The sequence below is a fragment of the Siphateles boraxobius genome, unplaced genomic scaffold, assembly GCF_051911475.1.
Source record: "Siphateles boraxobius isolate OS27281-9 unplaced genomic scaffold, OSU_SipBor_1 25, whole genome shotgun sequence".
Lineage (NCBI taxonomy): Eukaryota > Metazoa > Chordata > Actinopteri > Cypriniformes > Leuciscidae > Siphateles > Siphateles boraxobius.
This window is the reverse complement of record NW_027508866.1, coordinates 21,499,048-21,521,899: the sequence shown is the minus strand read 5'-3', so window position 1 is coordinate 21,521,899 and position 22,852 is coordinate 21,499,048. Positions and strand designations below refer to the sequence as shown.

The 22,852-nt window shown below is 36.3% G+C and overlaps 1 protein-coding gene across 5 annotated transcripts in view; it reads right to left on the bottom strand.

Annotated features, from left to right (window-relative positions):
- The window catches only part of kiaa1958 (KIAA1958 ortholog), a 269,067-nt gene extending 246,726 nt beyond the window's left edge, over positions 1-22,341 (bottom strand). Inside the window, exons 1-6 of one of the 5 annotated variants that reach the window (XR_013207137.1) lie at positions 22,139-22,337; positions 19,122-20,178; positions 7,109-7,156; positions 6,096-6,215; positions 5,668-5,985; positions 1,592-3,610 (exon numbers count right to left, since the gene is read on the bottom strand). Coding sequence is in view for 4 of the 5 variants with exons in the window: in XM_077243178.1 (XP_077099293.1) it covers positions 3,426-3,610; positions 5,668-5,985; positions 6,096-6,215; positions 7,109-7,156; positions 19,122-20,178; positions 22,139-22,144 (1,734 nt within the window). In the remaining variant the exon portion in view is untranslated. Of the gene's footprint in view, positions 1-1,302; positions 3,611-5,667; positions 5,986-6,095; positions 6,216-7,108; positions 7,157-19,121; positions 20,179-22,138 lie in introns of those variants that run through there. The other 4 variants (XM_077243178.1, XM_077243179.1, XM_077243177.1 and 1 more) reach the window with 4 other exon arrangements.
- Between the last annotated feature and the right edge of the window lie 511 nt (positions 22,342-22,852).

The following is a 22,852-nucleotide window of genomic DNA, read 5'->3' as shown; positions in this document are numbered from 1 at the left end:
TCATCTGAAATCTGATTTAAAAAAAGAAGAAAAGAAATACTTATCATAGGCAATAATATAAATTATATGCATGGGAATTAAAAGCAGAAAACAGAATAGAAATACGTGGCTGGTGGTGAACATTTAGGGCTGCCAGATGATTCGAAATTTTAATTGAATTAATTATGTGTTGATCAATTAGTCAAATGAATCTCTATTAATTACATTTATCCACAACAATTAAGTTTATCTGTGGTTGACCTTGGAGCCATTTACAAAAAGGACATTTTTTTATTCCATCTGCAATGTCTGTCAGTCATATTTAATGTGGCATCTTGCTGTTAACATTATGATTGTTGATTTTTAGCTTCTTGATTTTCTGCACTCTAGCATACAGTAAGTTATATTATAGGCAACTCTTGCTATTTTTAACACCACAGGGCCATTTGGCATATCAAGTAAATTTATATTGCGTATATTCTGAATTATTATTATTTTTTTATCATAGCACAAAGATGGAGATGCTTAGCATGATTAATGGAAAAGGATCTTTTCATCTCGTTTGGCTTGACAGAGGTCCGAAACATATTTTTAATATAGTAATTCAGAACACTTCTCTTTCCTTTCACTGTTGGGAAAAGTTAATTTTAAAAGCAACGTTACTAACTTTACTACAATATAACTTTACTAAAAAAGTAACTACTTGCATTACTTAGTTACTTTTTATGGAAAGTAATCCAACTTGATGTTACTTAATCATAGTTATCCTCAGATATTTTGTTGTAAATTTTAAAGTAGTTACTAGTAGTTACTAGTTACTTGAAAAAGTAATCTGATTACATATCCTGCATTACTTGCAATGCGTTTCCCCGAACACGGTTTCCAGTAAAACTTACTCTGATTGATTGCCGTGTCACATCTGGAAATGTGATCCATTTATCATTACTTTTGTTGTCACTTGATGATAACTGCCCTTTTAGGCGGGGAAGATTTCTTTGTCTTTGGTTGTGGTTGGTTTAAACTAAGATCATCTTCTTTAAATGTCTTTACTTTTAGTACGCTTATTTTTGCTACTTCTACCATGACCTCTTCAAATCTAATTATTATGTGATAACATTAAAAAGCATAATTTCTAATAGGAAAAAGACTACACCACCTCAAATGAATGCCACTGATACAGACAGGTAAAAGCGAAATTAAGATATCAAATACTCTGAATTAATAAGCAGTCAATAAAAAAAATCCTACCAAAGATGACATGCAAAGAAAAAAAAGCTAAATTGCAGCAATTCATTCAAAGGCAAAAATGGATCACAGACATCATTTGGTCATTGATTTTATTGTAACGCATCATAAAATGACAAATAAGACCACTTAAGACACACCAGGATGATTGAGTATTTACACACTTGAAAATAAACATGTCATCAGTCTTTGTAGAAGTGCTAAAATAAGGACAAGTTCAGCAGTTTTGAGAGTTTTAAAACTGGTCCAGTGAAGACTTCCTAACCATTACGAAAAGATTGAACTTTCATAACCATACTAAATGCTAAAGTCAATTTTTTCTTTTATATTAAACATTTGTGGACAATGTGATATACCGGTAACGAACCAAGGATCATTAAAAAAACATAATACTTGGTAGTGAAAAGTGATCAAACATACTGAGCCTTTTAATGTTTTAAAGTCTGCTTTACTAATACCATCCGAACAATTTCATTATATATCAGAAGTTTGTGAGCCCTTGAGTGACCTTTTCACTATAGACTCATTTCAGCACCTCACAGACAGCAAGACATTTTTTGGAATATCTTTAACACGGGAATTGTTAATTGTATGTTTGTTTATACTGAATAAACCAATCTCACATTTCTGGCAGTAATTTTATATGCTAAGTGCCCTATCCACCTTATTTGTGGAGTAATAGTGGCCGTGGCCATTTGTGAATTGAATGTGTCGAGGGGCTTCCGGTTATTTTAGGCTGTACATAACAGCTCGTTATTCTACTTTTATATTGCAAAACAGGTATTACTTACCATATAATGTTAAAGGGGCTATATGTAGAATTCCGAAACCCTTGTAATTAGCGACACCGGTGACAGTTAAGTGAACTGCAGCCAGCAACTTACAGCTTTGGCTCGTCCTCGCTCTCCTGCACACGTGACGTACAAGAGACTGAACGTGATTCAATGCCTCTCATTAACAAAATAAACACACAACAAAAATGACAGCGGTGGGAAAAAAGCAGTTAAGAGAGCATCTGATCATAGGAATGTGGATATTTTTGCACCAGTTCTGCAAAACACCGGCTATCAAACTATCATAACAGTGTCACTTTAAAGTATATTTGAGACTATAGACTATCTAGATGTGGCTATGTGAGACTATAGTTTAAATTAATCCCTTTTCTTTGCATGACACATTGACATTACAGTACAGAATAGCTCTTTCGCCATTATCCCGAACTAGAGCATTTAAATTCATGTGTCATTGAACGGAAGAGAGGCTCTCGGGAGCGTAAACGTCACATACTTTGGATTTTCTAAGAAAAAACGTCCCGAGTCCTTCAAATAAAAAATGAGTCCACAGGCTTTCATAGACAACCTATGAAGTCGGGGAAGGTCTAGTTTTTTGAATTTCTTTACAAGGTGTTCACACATTGGCAATAAAAAAGGGATATATTCTTTCATATAGCCTCTTTAATGTATAAACGTAATTATAAACACACTGGTTTGTGGCGCAAATAGTTTTATTGTTTACTGCACATCGAAAAATAAGGTGGATAGGATATCACCTAGGTAAAAATGAAAAGTGTACGAATCATATGGAGTAATAAAAACTTTGTGGGATGGTTAAAATCTTTAAAATCAATTTCCTCTCAGTCATGCACAAGCATGTAAAGAAGCTATCCTCAATTTAGTGGGATGCTGATTGACAAATCAGAGCAGCAGAGGAAAAAGGAAGAAAAAGGCAATACAATTGTTTAAGGTGGTTTTGATATGGTAATAATTCACATTGTAATATTTAAAGATATCAGGTACGAGTAAAAACCATCAAAATGGTTTGACAAAGCTTGTTTTGATTGTTACAATGCTACATGACTAACATGAATAAGCACTAGACTATTCTAAGGTTATTTTAAAAGGTTATAAACAGGGTTTGTGCTGACTAAAGTCAATAGTCAGTAACTATCACAGTATAGATAATGTTGGTTTTGCTGAAACGAAAGAAATGGAAATAGTTCATTTGTCTGACCGTGAATCTTTCATCTCTTAGTGCTGTAGCTGAACTGAATCACCTTTTAACGATTCCACACGTAATCGTTCATATCCAAGACACCGATCGGCAGCTTCCATTCAATCACTGGGCAAAACAGTGTTTCCTTAAAACGGTATGTATAATAAAAAGCATTTGCCCTTTGAATGGAAATTTTTGGGTTTCAGCAATTAGATATAGGAAGGGTCATTTTTGCCTGAAGATTGTTCGTCACAAAAAATAAAGGACTCTTGAGAAGATTCTTGCTTCTTTTTCTGGCCGATTCGAAGTCTGCATTTATTAATACAGGCCTTCTTCAGCTTAGATGATTCCACAGGTGTCCATCCGTCTATAGTAGAACAACGCAGAACATATGCTGCGAGAGAAAATGAAAATACATACATTCTGAATTAAAAACATTAAGGAATTAAAATTTAGGAAGTTAGAAAAAACAAACGGTGGATTAATGAAAGCTCAGAGACCACTCAAATTTCATATGTATTATATAATGAAAAATAAAAATATAATTATGTAAATATTACTGTTAATAGTGATTGTGCATTGTTATATCATGCAAAAATAATACATGTTTCCTTCATTGTTTAGGGGGAAACAGTGTAGAACATCCTTGATTATTTGTCTGAAACATTTTAAATCTACTACATGTTCTGAAAAAAAAAACTCCCATCATAAGCCATTCAGAGCAAACAGGCATAAATATAAATATCAGCAAAAGGGTGAAGACTTTTAGCTGAAGTATTATAAAAACGTTTGGGATAAGTCTCTTATTCTCACCAATGCTGCATTGATTTGAACAAAAATACAGTAAATTATAGAATAAAAACAGTAATATTGTGAAATATTTTCACTACATAAAAAAATTTTTTCAATGCAAATATACACTCACCTAAAGGATTATTAGGAACACCTGTTCAATTTCTCATTAATGCAATTATCTAATCAACTAATAACATGGCAGTTGCTTCAATGCATTTAGGGGTGTGGTCCTGGTCAAGACAATCTCCTGAACTCCAAACTGAATGTCAGAATGGTAAAGAAAGGTCATTTAAGCAATTTTGAGCGTGGCATGGTTGTTGGTGCCAGACGGGCCGGTCTGAGTATTTCACAATCTGCTCAGTTACTGGGATTTTCACGCACAACCATTTCTAGGGTTTACAAAGAATGGTGTGAAAAGGGAAAAACATCCAGTATGCGGCAGTCCTGTGGGCGAAAATGCCTTGTTGATGCTAGAGGTCAGAGGAGAATGGGCCGACTGATTCAAGCTGATAGAAGAGCAACTTTGACTGAAATAACCACTCGTTACAACGGAGGTACGCAGCAAAGCATTTGTGAACCCACAACACGCACAACCTTGAGGCGGATGGGCTACAACAGCAGAAGACCCCACCGGGTACCGCTCATCTCCACTACAAATAGGAAAAAGAGGCTACAATTTGCAAGAGCACACCAAAATTGGACAGTTGAAGACTGGAAAAATGTTGCCTGGTCTGATGAGTCTCAATTTCTGTTGAGACATTCAGATGGTAGAGTCAGAATTAGGCGTAAACAGAATGAGAACATGGATCCATCATGCCTTGTTACCACTGTGCAGGCTGGTGGTGGTGGTGTAAAGGTGTGGGGGATGTTTTCTTGGCACACTTTAGGCCCATTAGTGCCAATTGGGCATCGTTTAAATGCCACGGCCTACCTGTGCATTGTTTCTGACCATGTCCATCCCTTTATGGCCACCATGTACCCATCCTCTGATGGCTACTTCCAGCAGGATAATGCACCATGTCAAAAAGATCGAATCATTTTTAAATTGGTTTCTTGAATATGACAATGAGTTCACTGTACTAAAATGGCCCCCACAGTCACCAGATCTCAACCCAATAGAGCATCTTTGGGATGTGGTGGAACGGGAGCTTCTTGCCCTGGATGTGCATCCCACAAATCTCCATCAACTGCAAGATGCTATCCTATCAATATGGGACAACATTTCTAATGAATGCTTTCAGCACCTTTTTGAATCAATGCCACGTAGAATTAAGGCAGTTCTGAAGGCGAAAGGGGGTCAAACAGTATTAGTATGGTGTTCCTAATAATCCTTTAAGTGAGTGTATGTTCAAATGTAATTTATTCCTGTTATCAAAGCTTCATTTTCAGCATCATCACTGCAGTCTTCAGTGTCACATGATCCTTCAGAAATTATTCTAATATGCTGATTTGATGCTAAGAACATTTCTGATTATTATAAACCGTTTATGCTGCTTAATATTTTCGGTTGAAACTGTGATATGTTTAATTTTTTCTGGATTTCTTTTTTGTAATGTAAATGTCTTTGTCACTTTTGATTAACTTCATTTAAAAAATAAAAACAAAACTTTTGAGCCCTAAATTGTCAAGTAAGAGTGTCCCATTTCAAATACTCACACATAATCCCATCCACTCTTCTTCTGTCCAGGATCTTTTTGCCGTCAGGTACTTTTCCCCTCTTCCCAAAAGCGACGGCACCGTTAAGGTCCTCCTCGCTGAAGAAGTGCTCGAACAGCAGGTGGAAGAGTCTCATGCTGTCCTGCCGTGACTCCTGAAGCATGGAGGCCAGTTTGTAGTGTGGCAGGAAGAGTCCGCTCCCCGGAAACAGCTCCTGCTCTCCCAGTCTGGCCGGACTGGACAGAGGCATCTGCGTTCGCTCGTGAAACACCAGGATCCGATCAATGACTGTCTGCAGGTTTTGTAGGGTTATAGTGTCTGCAATTTAATAAAAAGAATTGACCTATTGACATAACTGATGGTGCATCAATCACAATTACATTCAACTGATATAGTTGAGGTTGTTTTTTATCGGGCTGCTAGCTCACCTATGCCTGTTATAAACTCTTCCAGGTGTTTTCTCTCTTCAAAATACCTCTCACTGTTTGGACTGAGATCTGACGTGCAGAACTGCTCTTCTGAACTGTGTGCAGCAGGAACCAGATGCTCTGTAATACATCAAATAAGCGTTTAGAAGCGGATGAAGTTTCCTCTCGACCCGATATTGCAATCAAGTGGCAGAAACACAACGCTTCAAACCAAACGCATTTCCCACACAACATCGCAGTAAAGGACTGGTCTGTACTTCAGTTCATAAAATCGGCAAGTCCACAGACAATCAAGGCATTTTCATCAGAGACATTTTATTTTATTTGCCATGATGCAAAGTTTCCTCCAAATTAATTTGCCTCATGCAAATTCATCCATTATAAAAATCAATACAGAGGAAAAATACTACTAGAGTAGAGTGAATTTCACAAAACCTGTCAATAGGAATCTGCGCTCAAAGAACCAATGTGACATTAATTTCATGAAAAATAAGCACATTTCCCTCCCAAATTCTCAGATCTTTTTTCTAACAATTCTCAAAAAAAAAAAAAATTCTCATTACCCAAAAGCAATTACACAGTAATGTTTTACCGAATTAAATAAAAAACATTTATTTTGGTAATATGTTTTTTTAACAATCAAAAATTCAATCCAGTACAACAAATACTACCATAATATAAATGCATTATATGTATATATAGATATATATAAATGTATATGTATTTTTTAATTAAGTCCCGAGAATGGGATTTTTTGTAACACTTAAATAAGAGTGTTTGTGCTTAATTCTCATGAAAATGTCACATTGCAACAGAAAAAAAACAAACAAAAAAAACATTGAGGTTCTTATAAAATAGTTTATGCGAAATACAATTTCTTAATTGTTTTAATTTTGGGTAAATATGAGTAGAACATGTTATTATAGGGTTTCAAGGGATTTAACCGTTAATATAGTTATATAATATAAAAAAGCAATACTTTTAGATCAGAAGTTCTTGGACAAAAAACTAACCATGAAGGGCTTTCAAAATCACAGCATAATCCATCTTCTCGTGTGAACCTGTAAACAGAATAAAATTATAGTTTGTCCGCAGAAAAAGAGATATGAATATTATATTTTAAGCATTTTAATGCATGCTTTTGATAAAACACATAATCACATGACACTTTAACAACATTAAATCTACTGACATCCATTTCCTCTCAGTAAAGAGAGAAAGTGTCAAGAAAACTCACCTGTTATTTTCGTTCGGTTTATTTGTAGTTAAAGAAATAACAGCGTCATCCATTTCCATCTGGACTGAAATGTCAAATATCCCCAGAGTCTCTTGGGAAAACAGCTTAATGCCTTATTGCAGAATGGGAGAGGACGCGATCTGATTAACTAGCTTACTAATACCAAATAACTGCCTGTGTGAGATTGAATTCATTTATAATACCATGTAGAGATACCCACTTCCCCGAAAAATGGGATTTTATCATAAAATTTAGCTACTCAGTATGAAGCACTAATCTAGAATTTGTATTTACATAAAAATAAAAAAAAACTCTGACATTGAGGAAAAAAATAGAATATTGTTTATAGAGATATAGTGATAAAGATTTAATCACAAATATGAGAAAGTGACAACTGCTCTTGTTTTCTTGTTATTTTGGGGCACAGGCCTTAAGCCCCGTTCACACCGCCAGCGACACGCAGCGACAAAGCGACATGATCCCATTCATTTCAATGGAGCGCTGGCGACTTCCGGCGACACGAGCGACATCGACCGTTGGCGACAGAATGTGGGCGTGTCAAGTGACAAGAGACAAGCGACAAAAGTTGAGAAATTTCAACTTTATGCAAATGAGAAGCGATTTTCGCGAGCGACAACCAATAGGAAAGCCTTGAGTGCAGGGAAGACAGAAGAGTTCGAGGATGATATGGATTAGGGATGGGACGGTATGAAAATTTCATATCACGATTATAGTGACCAAAATTATCGTGATTATCGATATTATCACGGTTTTGTTATAACAAGATGAAATTGTTCAAAAAGAACTGATGCTCACACTGAAAACATTTCAACAAGTTTTATATTTAAAAATCAACAAACAGCAAATAAAACAAACAGCTCTATGCACATTTTAAAATATTATCATCTCTTAAATGTGACTCTTGTTACCCCAATATTGCGTTCGTTGCACTGGCTGCCAGTTTGTTATAGAGTTGATTTTAAAATTCTGCTTTTGTTTTTAAAGCCATTAACAAATTGGCTCCAAACTATCTCTCTGATCTTTTGAAATTAAAAGACTGTTAGATCATTGAGGTCATCTCAACAAAGATTGTTGATGGTTCCAAGATCAAGACTGAAGACGAGAGGTGACCGTGCATTTTCTGTTGTTGGTCCAAAACTGTGGAATAGTCTTCCTGTATCTTTAAGACTAATATCCACAGAGTCTGTTTTTAAATGTAAGTTAAAAACCTACCTGTTTTCACTGGCTTACAATTGTCCTTGATTTTTAATGTTGAATTGTTAAATTGGTGTTCCTGATGTAAACTCCCTTTATCATTTGCTTTGCGTTCGGTCTTGTTTTTAAGATATCTATTCTGTTGTACAGCACAATGGCCAACTACTGTTGCTTTTATTGTAAATAAAAGCAACAGCAATAAAATAAAATCTATATAAATAAAAGTTGATTGATTGATTGATTGATTGACTTTTAATAGTCTTGTTTGAACTTGTTCATTCATCTTTGGCTCAAAGCCACTTGACGCAAACTTTTCTTTCGCGGAAGCTTCACGTTTATTTCAAGTGAGCGAGATAAAATATTTCAACTCAAAACAACATTTTGTGCCCAATTATTTCCCAGACGAAGTTTTGGTATTGAGGTGAAAGTTAAATTGCCTTGCGTTCGCTATACAACAATTTTATACAATTTTAGCCCGATTTTGGCACGATCCGTTAGACGTAGGGTGTCGTGGGGATTCGTAAACGACAACGGGCGTCGGGACGCAAGATTCGATCGTATCATCTCGTATAGTGTGTCATAGTGGGCGACAACCTACGTTGCGTCTGCGATGCTTCACGACATCACGACAAAAAGACTAGCATGTTTAATTTTTTTAACAGTCGTCCACGACGGGTTCCGTCGCATGTATGAGGTTGACCAATGATGTGTTGGCCATGTATGTTTGAATGAACGAGTGTGTGTGTGTGTGTGTGTGTGTCTGTGTGTGTGTGACAGATTTTTACTTGTACTACTGGCTAAAAGTAAAAACATATAAGAAAACAATATTTTACATCAAGTTCTCTTTGGAGGATTGACAGTCCATACTGTCCTCTTTGAGCAATCCAGGAACGTGTCCATGGTCGGGTTTTCTTTCTTGTTTTACGTTTTTTTCTGAACACAGGACAGCCAATACAACACTCACCGCTTCATCCATTGTTTGTTTACGTTCGTTTCACGTTACGTTAGTTTCCGGAAGTCACTCGCTACTAGTTTCGCCTTCTTGATGACATCACGCGCGTCGTTAAAGACGGCACGTCTTTGACCGGTTAGGAAGCAACGTGTAGTCTGACATGTTTCTTGTCCTCGACGCGACAAGATTTTAGGAGTCAAAATCGCGTAATCTGACACTGACTATCGTAACAGACAAAAAAAATTGTGTAATCTGAACCAGGCATAAGTTTCCCTCAGGACTTTTGTAAAAAGCCAAAATACGACCACACCTGAGATTTGGTCCTCTTAAAAGGCTGAAAATCTCCCGAGCTCGGTCACTGCCTTCCGCCATTCCTTCTCGAATATAAAAAACAACTACATTGCGTTGCATTATACTTTTGATGGCTGAACAGGATTTATGTTATTAAAATCGCAATAATCAAACACGGTTTTAATGATAATTACATTTTAAACGATAATACTAACCGTCAGTACATTTTATCGTGGTTTATAGTGAAACCGGTAATCGTCCCATCCCTAATATGGATATAATAAAATTATGCATGGAAAATAAACTGTCGACATTCTCAGTGAGTTTAATTCATACATTTATAGTTCGAGTGGTGTAATTTTATGATGCAAGTTTAGTACTCCTGCAGTTCATTTTACAGTTTCCCCTGCATTGTGTTGACTATTAGGGACAAGAAAATTGATTATTTGTCAAATTCGAATGACGTTTTAGTAATTTATGACAGTATGAGTGAGTTTAATTTGTTGATTGATCGATCGTTAATCTAGTAAACTATTTAATCCACTGAACACTGCTGTGGTAATATAAAAACACTCTCCCAACAGCATATACTGTTTCTTTTGAGCCTAATTCCTAGTCAAATTAAAATTGTATAGTTGTATGGAAGTAAAATAATGCCAAATGTTTTTGAAACAAGCGGTTTTCGGTCCATTTTATTTCGCTTTGCAAATTCGCTTCCACAAATTCAGTGGTTAAAATTCGAAAGTAAATTCAACGTTGACGTCCAGGAACTGCAGGAAAAGCAGTAGATTACCGAGCATAATCTCCATCTGCTGTTAGTCTACCTCACCAGCAGGGGGTGCAAGCACGTGTTGTTGACGAAGACCACAGCAACAGTTAGAGCAAGCCATTCATTCATAAAAGCTCATTTACAACAATTGAGCATGCATTAAGTTTTTTGTGATGATTATCTGGGTCAGTATATATGCGGAAAAGATGATAAAGGCACAAAAGCTGTTTTTATGTTTCATTCATTAACTTCATTGTTACTTTCCCTGTGTAGCCTTGCATGTTATCAACTTTTTCTACCATGAACGGGATTATAATAGGTTTCCCTCAATTCCTCATCAGACACAAGGATTCCCCTTCCATCAGGACAAAACGCTTAACGTATCTTAATGGACTAATACAGTGATATAAAAGATCAAACTCGCCCCTTATTGGGGAAGTATGCCTACATACATGTTAATATTCCTACGTACATGATTAATCTGGGAAGGGTCATAGCACTTTCATAATGTTGTCCTATATTGTTAGTTTAACTGTAACTTAAGTCGCTTTGGATAAAAGCGTCTGCTAAACGACTAAATGTAAAATTGGCTTGACATTCGCACATTTAGGGACCGTCTCTAAAGTAACATTGGTAGTCCTATAGGCCTAAACTTTTCTAACTTCAATTTATTTGAATTAATTGCGCAATATGCCTGACACCTACATGAACACTTTACAGTTGGTTTTATGACTGCAAGTAGTTCTCTTCAAATGCTATTGAAGTTAGAAACGTGTATACCAATGTCGTAACTTTAGAGACGGTCCCTAAATGTCCAATGTCAAGCCAACTTATGCCAGTATCACTGCGAAACGCTCAGCTTTAAACTTTGTGCGTTAAATTCATATTCTGAGTCCTTCTGCTTGCCTGCGAGTTTGGTCTTCTATATCACTATATTAGTCCATTAAGCTACGTTAAGCGTTTTATATGTCCAGCAGGGGAATCCTGACGTATTAAGGGAAACCCTTGCCTACTGCATGCAGCACAATCGCCACAATATAAGGTCGAGGCATCTAAACAACCAATAGATATGTCAAACTCAAATGTAACATTGGATCTGTATACATCCGCATCGGGGGAATAACATTATAATCTCGTTCACGGTAGAGATGCATGTAGGCTACACAGGAAAAGTAATCGTGAAGATACTGAATTTCACATAAAACATAATAATCACAGATACACTTACACTGTTGTAAATTAGTTTTTGTGAATGAATGGCTTGCTCTAACTGTTGCTGTGGTCTTCTTCAACAACACGCGCTTGCACCCCCTGCTGGTGAGGTCGACTAACAGCAGATGGAGTAATACTGGTCTACTGGTAATCTACTGCTTTTCCTGCAGTTCCTGGATGTCAACGTTGAATTTACTGTCGAATTTGAACCACTGAATTTGTGGAAGCGAAATAAAATGGACCGAAAACCGCCTGTTTAATATTATAGGTTGTATTTTTAATCAGTTTGAATATTTTATAAGTGAAATATGAAAGGTGAATATGGATTATTGAAATTTTACTAATAAAAATGTGTTTGAAATGTTTTGAATTTCAATATTCACAGCTTAAATATTCAACCATGCTAAATTTCAGCCCATAAAAATGCAAACCCTAAAAATACAACGCATTAAAATACAAGCAGGGTTAATGCAATGCATATTTTTTTCAAGTAGTACAATTCAACAGGCTTTTTGTTTCAAAAACATTTGGCATTATTTTACTTCCATATAGTTGTATCACTTGTGATGGTATTTGGTATAGATATGGCCAGACGTGCAGTCTACCAATAACATTAGAGCGACAGCACTACGAACGCCCACAAGCGACTTCACAGTACAGAGCCGAGCGACATACAGCGACAAAGTCGCTGGCGGTGTGAACGGGGCTTTAAGCTCAAAAAATAATTACGTTTAATGAACAAGACTTCACACTTGTTGTTCGGTTCGTTTGGTTTAAAAAAAAGTAGTCATGTTATCCATAGCGTTCATATTGGCATTTTAACATAGAACCTGAAGGCATAGAGATATTTACTAAACCAGAGCAGGTGAGTGGAGTGGTGCGACTCAATCGCTCACGGCACAAGCGGACGCTCCACTCATGTACCGCTCACCGCTAAAATGAAGTTACTCAAATCCCGCTCTGACATTACATTTCTCTATACTACATTCGACCATAAGTGGACTGCGAAGTGGACTTCACAAGTAAGATTCCAATCCGAAGGGAGCGAACATCACTTCACAGGAAGTGGAGAGCGAAAATCACCCAACTGTCATTGCGCACCGCGTCACCAGTCTGAACCAGAGCCAACCACAGAGCAGCGATGGAGGAGTTTACGTACGCATTTGAGTATTCATAAATATTGTTATTATTATACAAACTACAGTGTTTATGAACAAATTAAAATGTTGAGAAGCAGCTGAGGCACTTTAATTTTTTTATTTTACTTTATATACCTCAGGAATGTTTAAGAAAGCGGACGAGATGAGACCGCTACAATTATTAAGACCATTGATTAATAACAAATTTATACAGTTAACCAAATCAAAATTTATTTTCATATTGAAAGACACTTACAGTACAGCTTCAAATATGTTAATAGTCAATTAAATATACAACTATGTAATTAACTAATAAAACAAATAGACTAATACAATGTTTTGATTACCCTATTATTTATTAGATAGCCTACATACTGTGTTTTGTATATGTATAGGCCTATTATATGGCTTTAATTTTGAAAGTAAAGTAAATTACAAAATTAATTTATGTTTTATCATAATCTGTGCGATCCTTTGTTTGATGATGTTCCAAATGAGCGATTATTGTCAGTGAAGTCTACTTCAACAAGGTGCTTTAAATTCGACAGGGTCTCTACGCAGTTTTCACTGCTCCCTAGTCCCTGAACACTGTATATCAGTTGAAGTGCAGTTCGCTGACAATACTCGCTTATTTGGCTATATATAAACATGGTGTGACTTGACAAGATAGTGCCGAATCGCAGAGCTGGTGCAAAATCATCCACATCGCTATGATCAGATGTTTTCTTAACTGCCGTTTTCTCACCGCCGTTATTTTTGTTATATCTTTATTTTGTTATTGAGAGGAAAGCGCGCAGCACATATTTACATATTTAATTAAACACCGCTCTCAGCAGTGTGAACAGCGCCTGGATGTTCGTTAAAAGTATATCGCTGCAGAGATATTTCCAACTTTACGAAACAAGAACTTAGTTATGAATATATCACTGGATGAATCTTTGCTAACTCAGTTTCTCCACTCTCGCTTTCAATTTCTTCTCCTCCTTCATTCTTAACTTTGATGTAAATAATTTTGTCAAATACATAGGTCTACCTTAAAGGTACACTACGCAACGTTTGGCACACTAAGGGTTTATGAAAACAACTGAATGTGTCTTGCTTAAGCCACACCAAAGAGTATAGAAGTACCAAGAGGCGAAACTCAATAGAACGTTCCATTGCAACAAACGCACCCATGCGCACAGCTGCAGCTCCGCCATTTTGGACTGAACGCAACACAGCTGTCATAGAATTGAACGATACCGGTTCCAATTCAAAAGCGGTTTATGGAACTAAATAGTAGCTTCTAGCTTTTAATATCTCTATAGCCTACACTAAAACGGCGTGTTGAATAATGTACAACATAATAATGCTTATGGATCGGTTTATAATTTAACAATTTCGTCATAAAGCATGACGCTGTCAAATAGGCTATTTATTTACCCCAATAACTTTTGGGGATAACTCCCGTTTTCATACACAGCACAATTTTACAACACCAGTAACAACAGCCCATGTTCCTCATGAAATGATTAACAAATTCATTGAAAAAGCCAAAACACAATGAACAGTGAGTAGGTGAAAGGGACAACACATTAGTCAAGAGAGAATATTTAATAGTAATAGAAGATCGTCACAAAATGAACAGTAATAAAATTGGTGATGGTAAGTAGATCACATAATTTCTGCCTGTATTAACTTACACACAACAAATCAAACATTGTGCAAACTAGTGCACACATTTACATTACTACAAATAGAATGGCAATGGTAAGTATATATGTTTTAGTCTTTAGTTTTATTATAATTTAATTCATCTTGACTGATAAAAAACGTTGTACAACATGTTAAATTTGATACATAAAGAGAGAGTTAATGTACAGATGACTTAGCTTTAAAACTTTTCTGTAGCGCTTCTGTTTGGGCTGTGAGAGTTGTCGATTTTGGGTCCCTAATGGTGGATTCTGACTCTATTGAATAGTTTCACCATGTAAACAAGAGTGTTTTTGCACTTTTCCTTGTCACACACAACTTCCCTGCACTCACTGTTGTACATCCATGCCGCTATTTACGTATGGAGACGTACGTACGCTGCTCACTTTAACGTTAATAAAAACCTTTTCTACTTTACCTCTCTGGATCTTTGGGGAATCTATGAAATGCTAGTTGATTGGTTGTACACTGGTAGTTGTTGAAGTTGATGGCAGAACACTGTTTTCTTTGTTTCCAATTATTTCCAGACATTATGCTGTACAGTTGTGCTAACCATAGACATCGTATAGATGTCTATGGTGCTAACGGTAAAACCGTTGGTTCAGTCCAAAATGGCGTCAGCGTGTCAGCAGCGCCATCTAGCGATTGTTACCAAAACTGCAACGGAGTTTCACCTCTTGTTACTTCTATACTCTTTGGCCACATTCACATGCTGCATGCCTGTATTCATAAAGTTGTGCTGTAGGGCTGATTCACACAGAACGTGTTTTTCCATTTCCACTGCATTCTAAAAATAATTGCTTTTTTTTCAATGAAATGAATGTATATATTTTAGTTTGAAAATGTTTTTGTTTAATATTTTGTATTTGTAAGAAATTTTATAGTGCTAAATTATATTTATGCAGTAGTAATAATCCATTTATTCACTTTTTGGACATAGACCTGGAAACTTTAACTTAAACATAAATCTTCAATGCTTTGGAGCACAGACTTTAGTTTTATCACTTTTTAAAGAAGACCCTTGGAAGATTATTACTGAAGTGAAAAAAAAAAGTTATAGAAGATTAAGTTTATTGTTATGAAATATTCACAAATTTTTTTCCAATCTTTACATGCAATATATATTTTCCAAAACATGTTTTACTCTAAAAGCGTGAGACAATTAAAGCCATAAATCTAAACAGGTTGTGCTCCAAATTTGAGTTTGATATCTAAAGAAATTAGCTTGCAGTAAGATTGTGTTTGGGCGCAGTACCAAAGGTTTCCACTAGATGAAATTCGTCCTTCATTCATTTACAATGCATTTCCATACAATTTTGAAGGTGTGGCTATTTTTTTAGGGCCATTTAACCCTTTCGAATCATGTCCATGACTTTTTTTGTGTTCACATAGCAAGTGCCAAAACCTTTACCAAGTTTTGTACCATTCTGATGAAGTATAAAATTCTCAAAAACCAAAATGTTAAAAAAAAATTCTCAAAAATGACCAAAATGCACCAGAGGGTAAAAAGAGGTTCTACTTCTTGCGACCTAGTGTTTTTCGTGAATGGTCCCTTAGGGCCGGTTCACACAGAATTTTTTTTGCGGTTAAAAATGCAAGACACAGTTCAGTGGAGGGACAAAATGCAAGGTCTCGTTTAAAAAAAAAAGTATAACTTCTTTTATCATGAGTACTGCAAAAGACAAGTGCAACGGTTAAACACATCCGTATAGCATGTGTTTACATTGAAAAACAATGGAAAATAAGCGCAGCGAAATTGAAAAACGTGGTCTGCGTGAATGGCCCTTTATCCTTAATACAGTCATTCACTTTCCTTTTTAAAGAAAATATGTAGGCAAACATTTTCACTCCTAGCCCATATCATTCCTTGAACACAGCATTTTTCTTTTTGGCCAGGCTTGAATTGCATCTGGGGTTTAAGCAACACCCAGTGTGTTTTATCATGTCCATTGTGTAGTGTTGGGTTAAACTTGTGCGGTGTGATAAATCTAATTTATGGCCTTGACTGAGAGGACGTCATAAATGTAATTAAGAAGATCAATATAAGCCAGCACTCCACCCACAGGCTCGCTCACAAATATCACACACAGAAATACATGTACAATATTCTAACCTTTTGTGTTTGTTTGGGATTTCTACGCTGGTACATTAATAGTATGGATTATTGTTCAGGCTTTTTTCATTGGGTGTGTGGTTGTGGCTAGGACACAAAAGTGGCTTGCATGATTAAATCATTATGCAGAACAATTCAATTTGCATTCAGCAATGTTCAAAGTAAACAATGTACACTTCATGAGGTGCCGGTTTGGTTTGCCTCTGAAGCTCTGATCTATTGAGCAATATTGGCATTTCAATTTTTACTATCATTTATAGCACCTTAATGTTGACTATGAGATCATTAAAGGATTAGTTCACTTCAGAATTAAAATTCTGATAATTTACTTACCACTACGTCATCCAAATGTTCATGTCTTTCTTTTCTCAGTCGAGAAGAAATTCGTAATCACGTTGAAAGGTCACGCAGAAGTACCGACCTAGTGTTTACAAAGCAAATGTGCAAAGACTAGCCTAAGACAAGCACCATTTACAAAATAATATTAAAATAAAAGTTAAAACAACGATGTTGGATGATTAAATAAAAACATTTTTTTTGAGTTTTTCGCCCTACGTTACATTTTGAGCTGGAACAAGCCTGACCTTTTAATGGGATTACGTAACGCGTGGCGCATCACAGTGCTAGTGCAAGATGAGCATTTGTGGTTAAGTTTATATATATATTTATTTTTTAGGAAATGGCCGATCGTTTGGCTAGATCTTATTCCTCGGCTGGGATCACGTAGAGCCTTTGAAGCTGCATTGAAACTGCAATTTGACCTTCAACCCGTTAGACCCCATTGAAGTCACTATATGGAGAAAAATCCTGGAAAGTTTTTCCTCAAAAACCTTAATTTCTTTTTGACTGAAGAAAGAAAGACATGAACATCTTGGATGACGTGGGGTTTAGTATTTTAATTCTGAAGTGAACTAATCCTTTAACTGGGATTATGTTTATTTTATGCACACAAAGGCTCAACAGACACTCATAAGAATAAAATTAATTCAAGTATTGTATGCCATTGCTTTAGATATAAAAAAAAGGTCAATCCAAGAGTCATTTATCTACTAACCTCGCCATATAATAAAAATTTCATATAATAATTTACTATTTTATGTTTTTTCTGTATGTTGGTAACTTGCACCATATGATTCTGTAGCAGTGTTGTTATTGTTAAAGTCCTCCAGTGGTGAAAATCAAGCTTTTAATGTTGTTTATATGGTGTTGCTTTAAGACAAATCATATGCAAATTCATAAGTCAACACTGCTGAGTATTTTCTCCTTAAAACTGCAGTTCTCAAAAATGAGGTTTGAAATCGCTGGTGTTTCTGACGTCACAGAACCACTACCTTCCCCTTATAGAGTCAAAACCAATCAGGTCAACCTGTGATCGTCTACGAGTGGATCTCTGAGCTGGTGCGAGTGAGTGGAGGCGGGGATAATTTGCATATTGCAAGGGTGTAGAGTTACATTCAACCTATTTTAAGGCATAAATAAAAAAAATTCAAGGAAAAGACGTTTAAATATGTCATTTTTGAGTCAAGAATGAGTTTTAAGGGATACAATTATTGACTACAGGGGGACTTTAACTAAAATTAAAACTATTAAATTAAAACAAATACTGGATGAAAAACAAACTTAAATTAAAAAAAAAATCCTTGGAAAATAACTCAAATAAAACTAAAATGACTGAAACTAAAATAAAGCCCAATAGAAATAATTTTAAAAACAAATAAAAATTACAAAAGCACAAAATTACTAAACATTAAACTAAAATTCTAATGAAACTGACATTTTAAAATAATTAAATAATAAAAAGCTAAAAAAAAAACAACCTATAACAGTATATAAATATATATAAATCTTCGTCTGTCAGTAAAGCTCTGTTTAGTTCCTGCTGGACCGGTATGTTGTGATTGGTCAACCACTTTGTGTGTTTTGAGTGTGTTTTGGAAATGTCCCGCCCCTTACAATAACTGCCAGTTTCAACACACTACTAACTAACTCAACCAGGCCATGTCTCTTTATTCTGCGTATGCCCAGGAATTATTTAAACAAGGAGTATTGTAACATGTTTGTTATCGGAAGAAAACCGAAGACTACAATCGAAGCGTTTCAGGGAGTTCAGAAACAGTGACAATGTAATAGACTTTGCGCTTTGTAACTTTGCAGAACTTTTTTCATGCTCAAAAGGCAACATTAAAGAAAGTTGAAGATGCAAAAATGTGAAGATCTTTAAAAGCAACCACGAGAATGGCTCAAAAAAAGACGTTCTGAGAAAAGCTTGTGCAGGATTTGTTTGCAGGTGTTGCTAGTGTATGATATCTAATGAAATTACATTTATAAGTGTGACTTAAACAACAACATTCTCAATCATTTCTCATCACAAATGTAATGACATTTATTGTAGATAAGGGTCTTTACCTGTGTTGTCTGCTCTAACTTCTGTACTAAGTGCTTGCGTTGCTAGAAGATCCATTTCAGGGTTTACACCAATGGAAGCCTCTCCGTAAGACAAAGAAGACCTGGGAAATTCGTCCCGGTGTAGCACCCCCATAGCGTCAATCCTTCCAGAATGGGGTACGGCTGCCAAATTTTGACTGCATGCAGGGTTCGAGTTCATGTGCATTTTGTTCTGGGTAACGTGGAAAGGCGCACGCAAGGGTTTAATCATGGATGTAGGAGAGTTGTCCAGCGGAGACGACGACACCGCCAGGGAATCTCCGTCTACAGAGGAAGGCTTCAGGGACATCGAAGAACTAGAGGGCGGCCTGTTCTGGAGGTTCGGCCTGGGCGACTGTGTAACGCCTCCAGAAGAGCGGTTCCCCTCCAAACTGCTAGGCATCTGTTGGTTGGCCACACTGTAATAGTCTTCACCCCTCTCTTGTTTGATCTTCTTCAACGCCGGGTCAGTGCTGTCCTCAGGTCCTGGTCCTTTCCCGGCTCTTTTCCTGTGTGTGACGCTCGGGGCGTGGTTGAACTCAGAGTCGCCGTCTTCGTCGGTAGCCGACGACTCGCAGACGATGTCGTACAGGTTGTTGTTGTACTCCTCGCCGTTGTCGTCCATCTCGGAGGCCTCGCTGCAGTTGGAGATGTCGCACGAGTCGTGGATCTGACTGGAGTCGCCTTGGCTGGAGCTGCCCTTGTGTTTTCCGGCATTGCCGAGGAAGCGCTCGGCTGAGGTGTTTTGCATGACGGCAGCTGCCTGAATCATACTGTCCGTGTTGATGCTGCGGCTCTCTGTGTAGCACATCCGTTCCTTGTTCCCCGTTTTGCAGGTGGTGTTGAGGGGCCAATGGTAGGCGTGACCGGCGCTGCAGCCCCACAGGGCCGTCAGAGTGCCGTGAGAGCCCTCGTTCAGCATGTGTTTCAGGTTGGGGATCAAGGTGCAGATTGTTCCATGACTGTGGGCCCATTTCACCAGTTTAGCGAGGTTGTCGGAGGAAGTGTGCAAGCAGTCCTCCATATTGAGCCTCCTCCCCTTGGGATGATAAAATTCATTCATTTTTCAATACAAACGCATGTGTGATAAACTTAAAGGCAACAAAAAAGGCAGTTGTAACTCAATTTACTTCCATAGAATCACTTAGTATAAGATGTATTTAGAAAATAGGGTGGATTTTCATTTCATGCCAACTTTAATGCAAAAGAGTAAAACAAACCAATAGAGGGCAACAATGCCGGTCTACTTTTTTAGAGGCGCTGGTTCTGGATGTATTTTTTCCATTAATTTCTTCCATAGGGATTTCAAAAAAAGTCTTTGTTAAAGCGTTATTAGCCATGAAGCCAAGTCAACCAGCTACGAGGTGAATCATAACATTTTCTTCAAAACTTTGATTTGAAGCAAGAAAGTATTTGAAAATCGGTCAAAATGACGAAGGTACAAGACTGTGTACTTAACGGCTTTAGAGAGGGAAAGAACTACAATCCCAAGAAGCATTGCGAACAGCATAATCAAATTAAAAACGATGGAGGAATATAAAACTACTCATTTACAAATGTTGAATTTATTATATATAACAATATTTTGAAAGTTTTTTTTTAGCATAATATGCATATGTATAGAAATATTTAAATATTTTGAGAGTGTCGGAAGACTACGTCATTCGCAGTGCTTCATGGGAGTGGACGGAGCTAAAGACAAGCACGTTTTGATTGTTTCGACTCTGATTGGTGTCATTTTCTGTACAGCATCATGGATAATGAAGTTGTTCACCACGAATTCTGCTGTTAAATTATTATTTTAAAAATAAGATGAAATAATGCAATTATTATTGTATATTATGTATATAAACATTATTTTATCCAATAAATTACTTTACTTATCTGAGTATGATCAGCTATTTGCTTACAATAAAGTAGTGTGACATTAAGGTGTCGCTTGATCAAATTTATTAATGTTTCAATACAAAAGCTTTTTGCATGCGATCAACTTAAAGTCAACATGAAATGGCAGGTGCAGCCCATTTTACTTTCATAATGTTTACAATAAGGTCATTAAGATGCATTTCAATAATTAACAATTTCATAGAAGGTGCTAGTTCATGAAAAAAATTTTATTCTGTCATTAATTGATCAACCTGAGCTTCTGTTTGACCATATTTTAAGTGTTCCATGTATGTATTAATGCAACATATTAATGTGCAACATATTAATGTGAATAAATCTGCTAATCATAAAATGTGATCGTGTCTCCTCAGAATACTTTGATGAATGATCAATTAATACATATAGATTGCTTTTACAATGTCTTGTGTTTTTGAAGTGTCAAAGTTATGATGGAATGGCACAGAAATATCTGATTTCATTAAAAAGTTCTTCATTTGTGTTTCGGAGACACATACTATTAATAGTAATAATAAAGTATCTTTTAAAATTTCTCTGGTGAACACTTGTGTAAATCAACATTAGGCTAATTTATCCAATAGATTACTTTACTTATATAACCGTGCCTGGCCAGTCACTTACAATAAAGTACTGTGACATTATGCTATGCGATGGTATTGAATGATTAGCATATTTAATTTACCACAATATGTAATACATGGTATTACAAGGTACGTATGAGAATACCATCGGCATGCAAATGTTAAAAAACAAAAACATTGAATTACCAATATACTTTGATCATTACTTTTTTATTAGCGGAATAACCTGAAAACACACCCCTGTCAAAAACATCACCGCCCACATGCATTGTTTACTACATAAGCTCTGTTGTGATCAGTTGTATGACACATGAAGCCTTCAATGTCTATGTTTATGAATACCGATCAATCTACCTCTATAGACCGCAGCATTCGCGTAATAAACGCAGAGGTCCGAATGCACATTAACAAATCCCCGAGATGTTACGCGTGCAGACAGCTAACTGTGTTTTAGAAAGAGCCCGTGAGTGTTAGGATCTGCATAACACAAAGCCCGAAAAAAGCATTATGTACCTTCATACGGGAGAATCCACTGCGATGTCCGTCACGTGTGCTGCTCGCTGGATCTTCGCTCAATATCAAACATAATTTGTTAAAGCACACTCTTAATTTCTCCGCGGTTCTTCAAATTTGACAGAATTTTATACAAAAGCCATTAATTTTGCTTTTAATGGACGTACCGCGGGTACTTCCGCTACCACCGGAAGTACGTGTCCGAGATATGATATGGCAGGCATGTATGAAATGTTATATTTATTATACAATCGTAAAAGACATCGCTAAATATTTTCGTCAAAGTATGCATTCAATAATAAACTCGAGGCGAAAAAGAAGTCAAAAACGTTAACCTGACGTGTAAACACTTAAAATGTGCCCAAAGACCCTGTAGCAAATTTGACACGTGTTTAAAGCAATTAAAAAATAGACTTAGTTATTTTTGTATTAATTCCAAAGATGTTTGACTTAAAAAGTAGCATACATAATTTTAGTCTGTTTTGTAAGATAAATTAAAGCAAAAATGCATTTTACTAAAGTATCAAGACACAATTTTAGAGAATCACAGGCTGTTCTGAAATTTTAGTCTTCCTGTAAAGGCAGAAAGGCAAAGTCAAAAAGGACAAATAACATGTACTTTAATTATACTGTAGTTACATTTAAAAACATGGTTTTATAACCAGTGGCTTAAACCACTTTCAAGTTGGATAAATCAAAATACATAATCGGTGT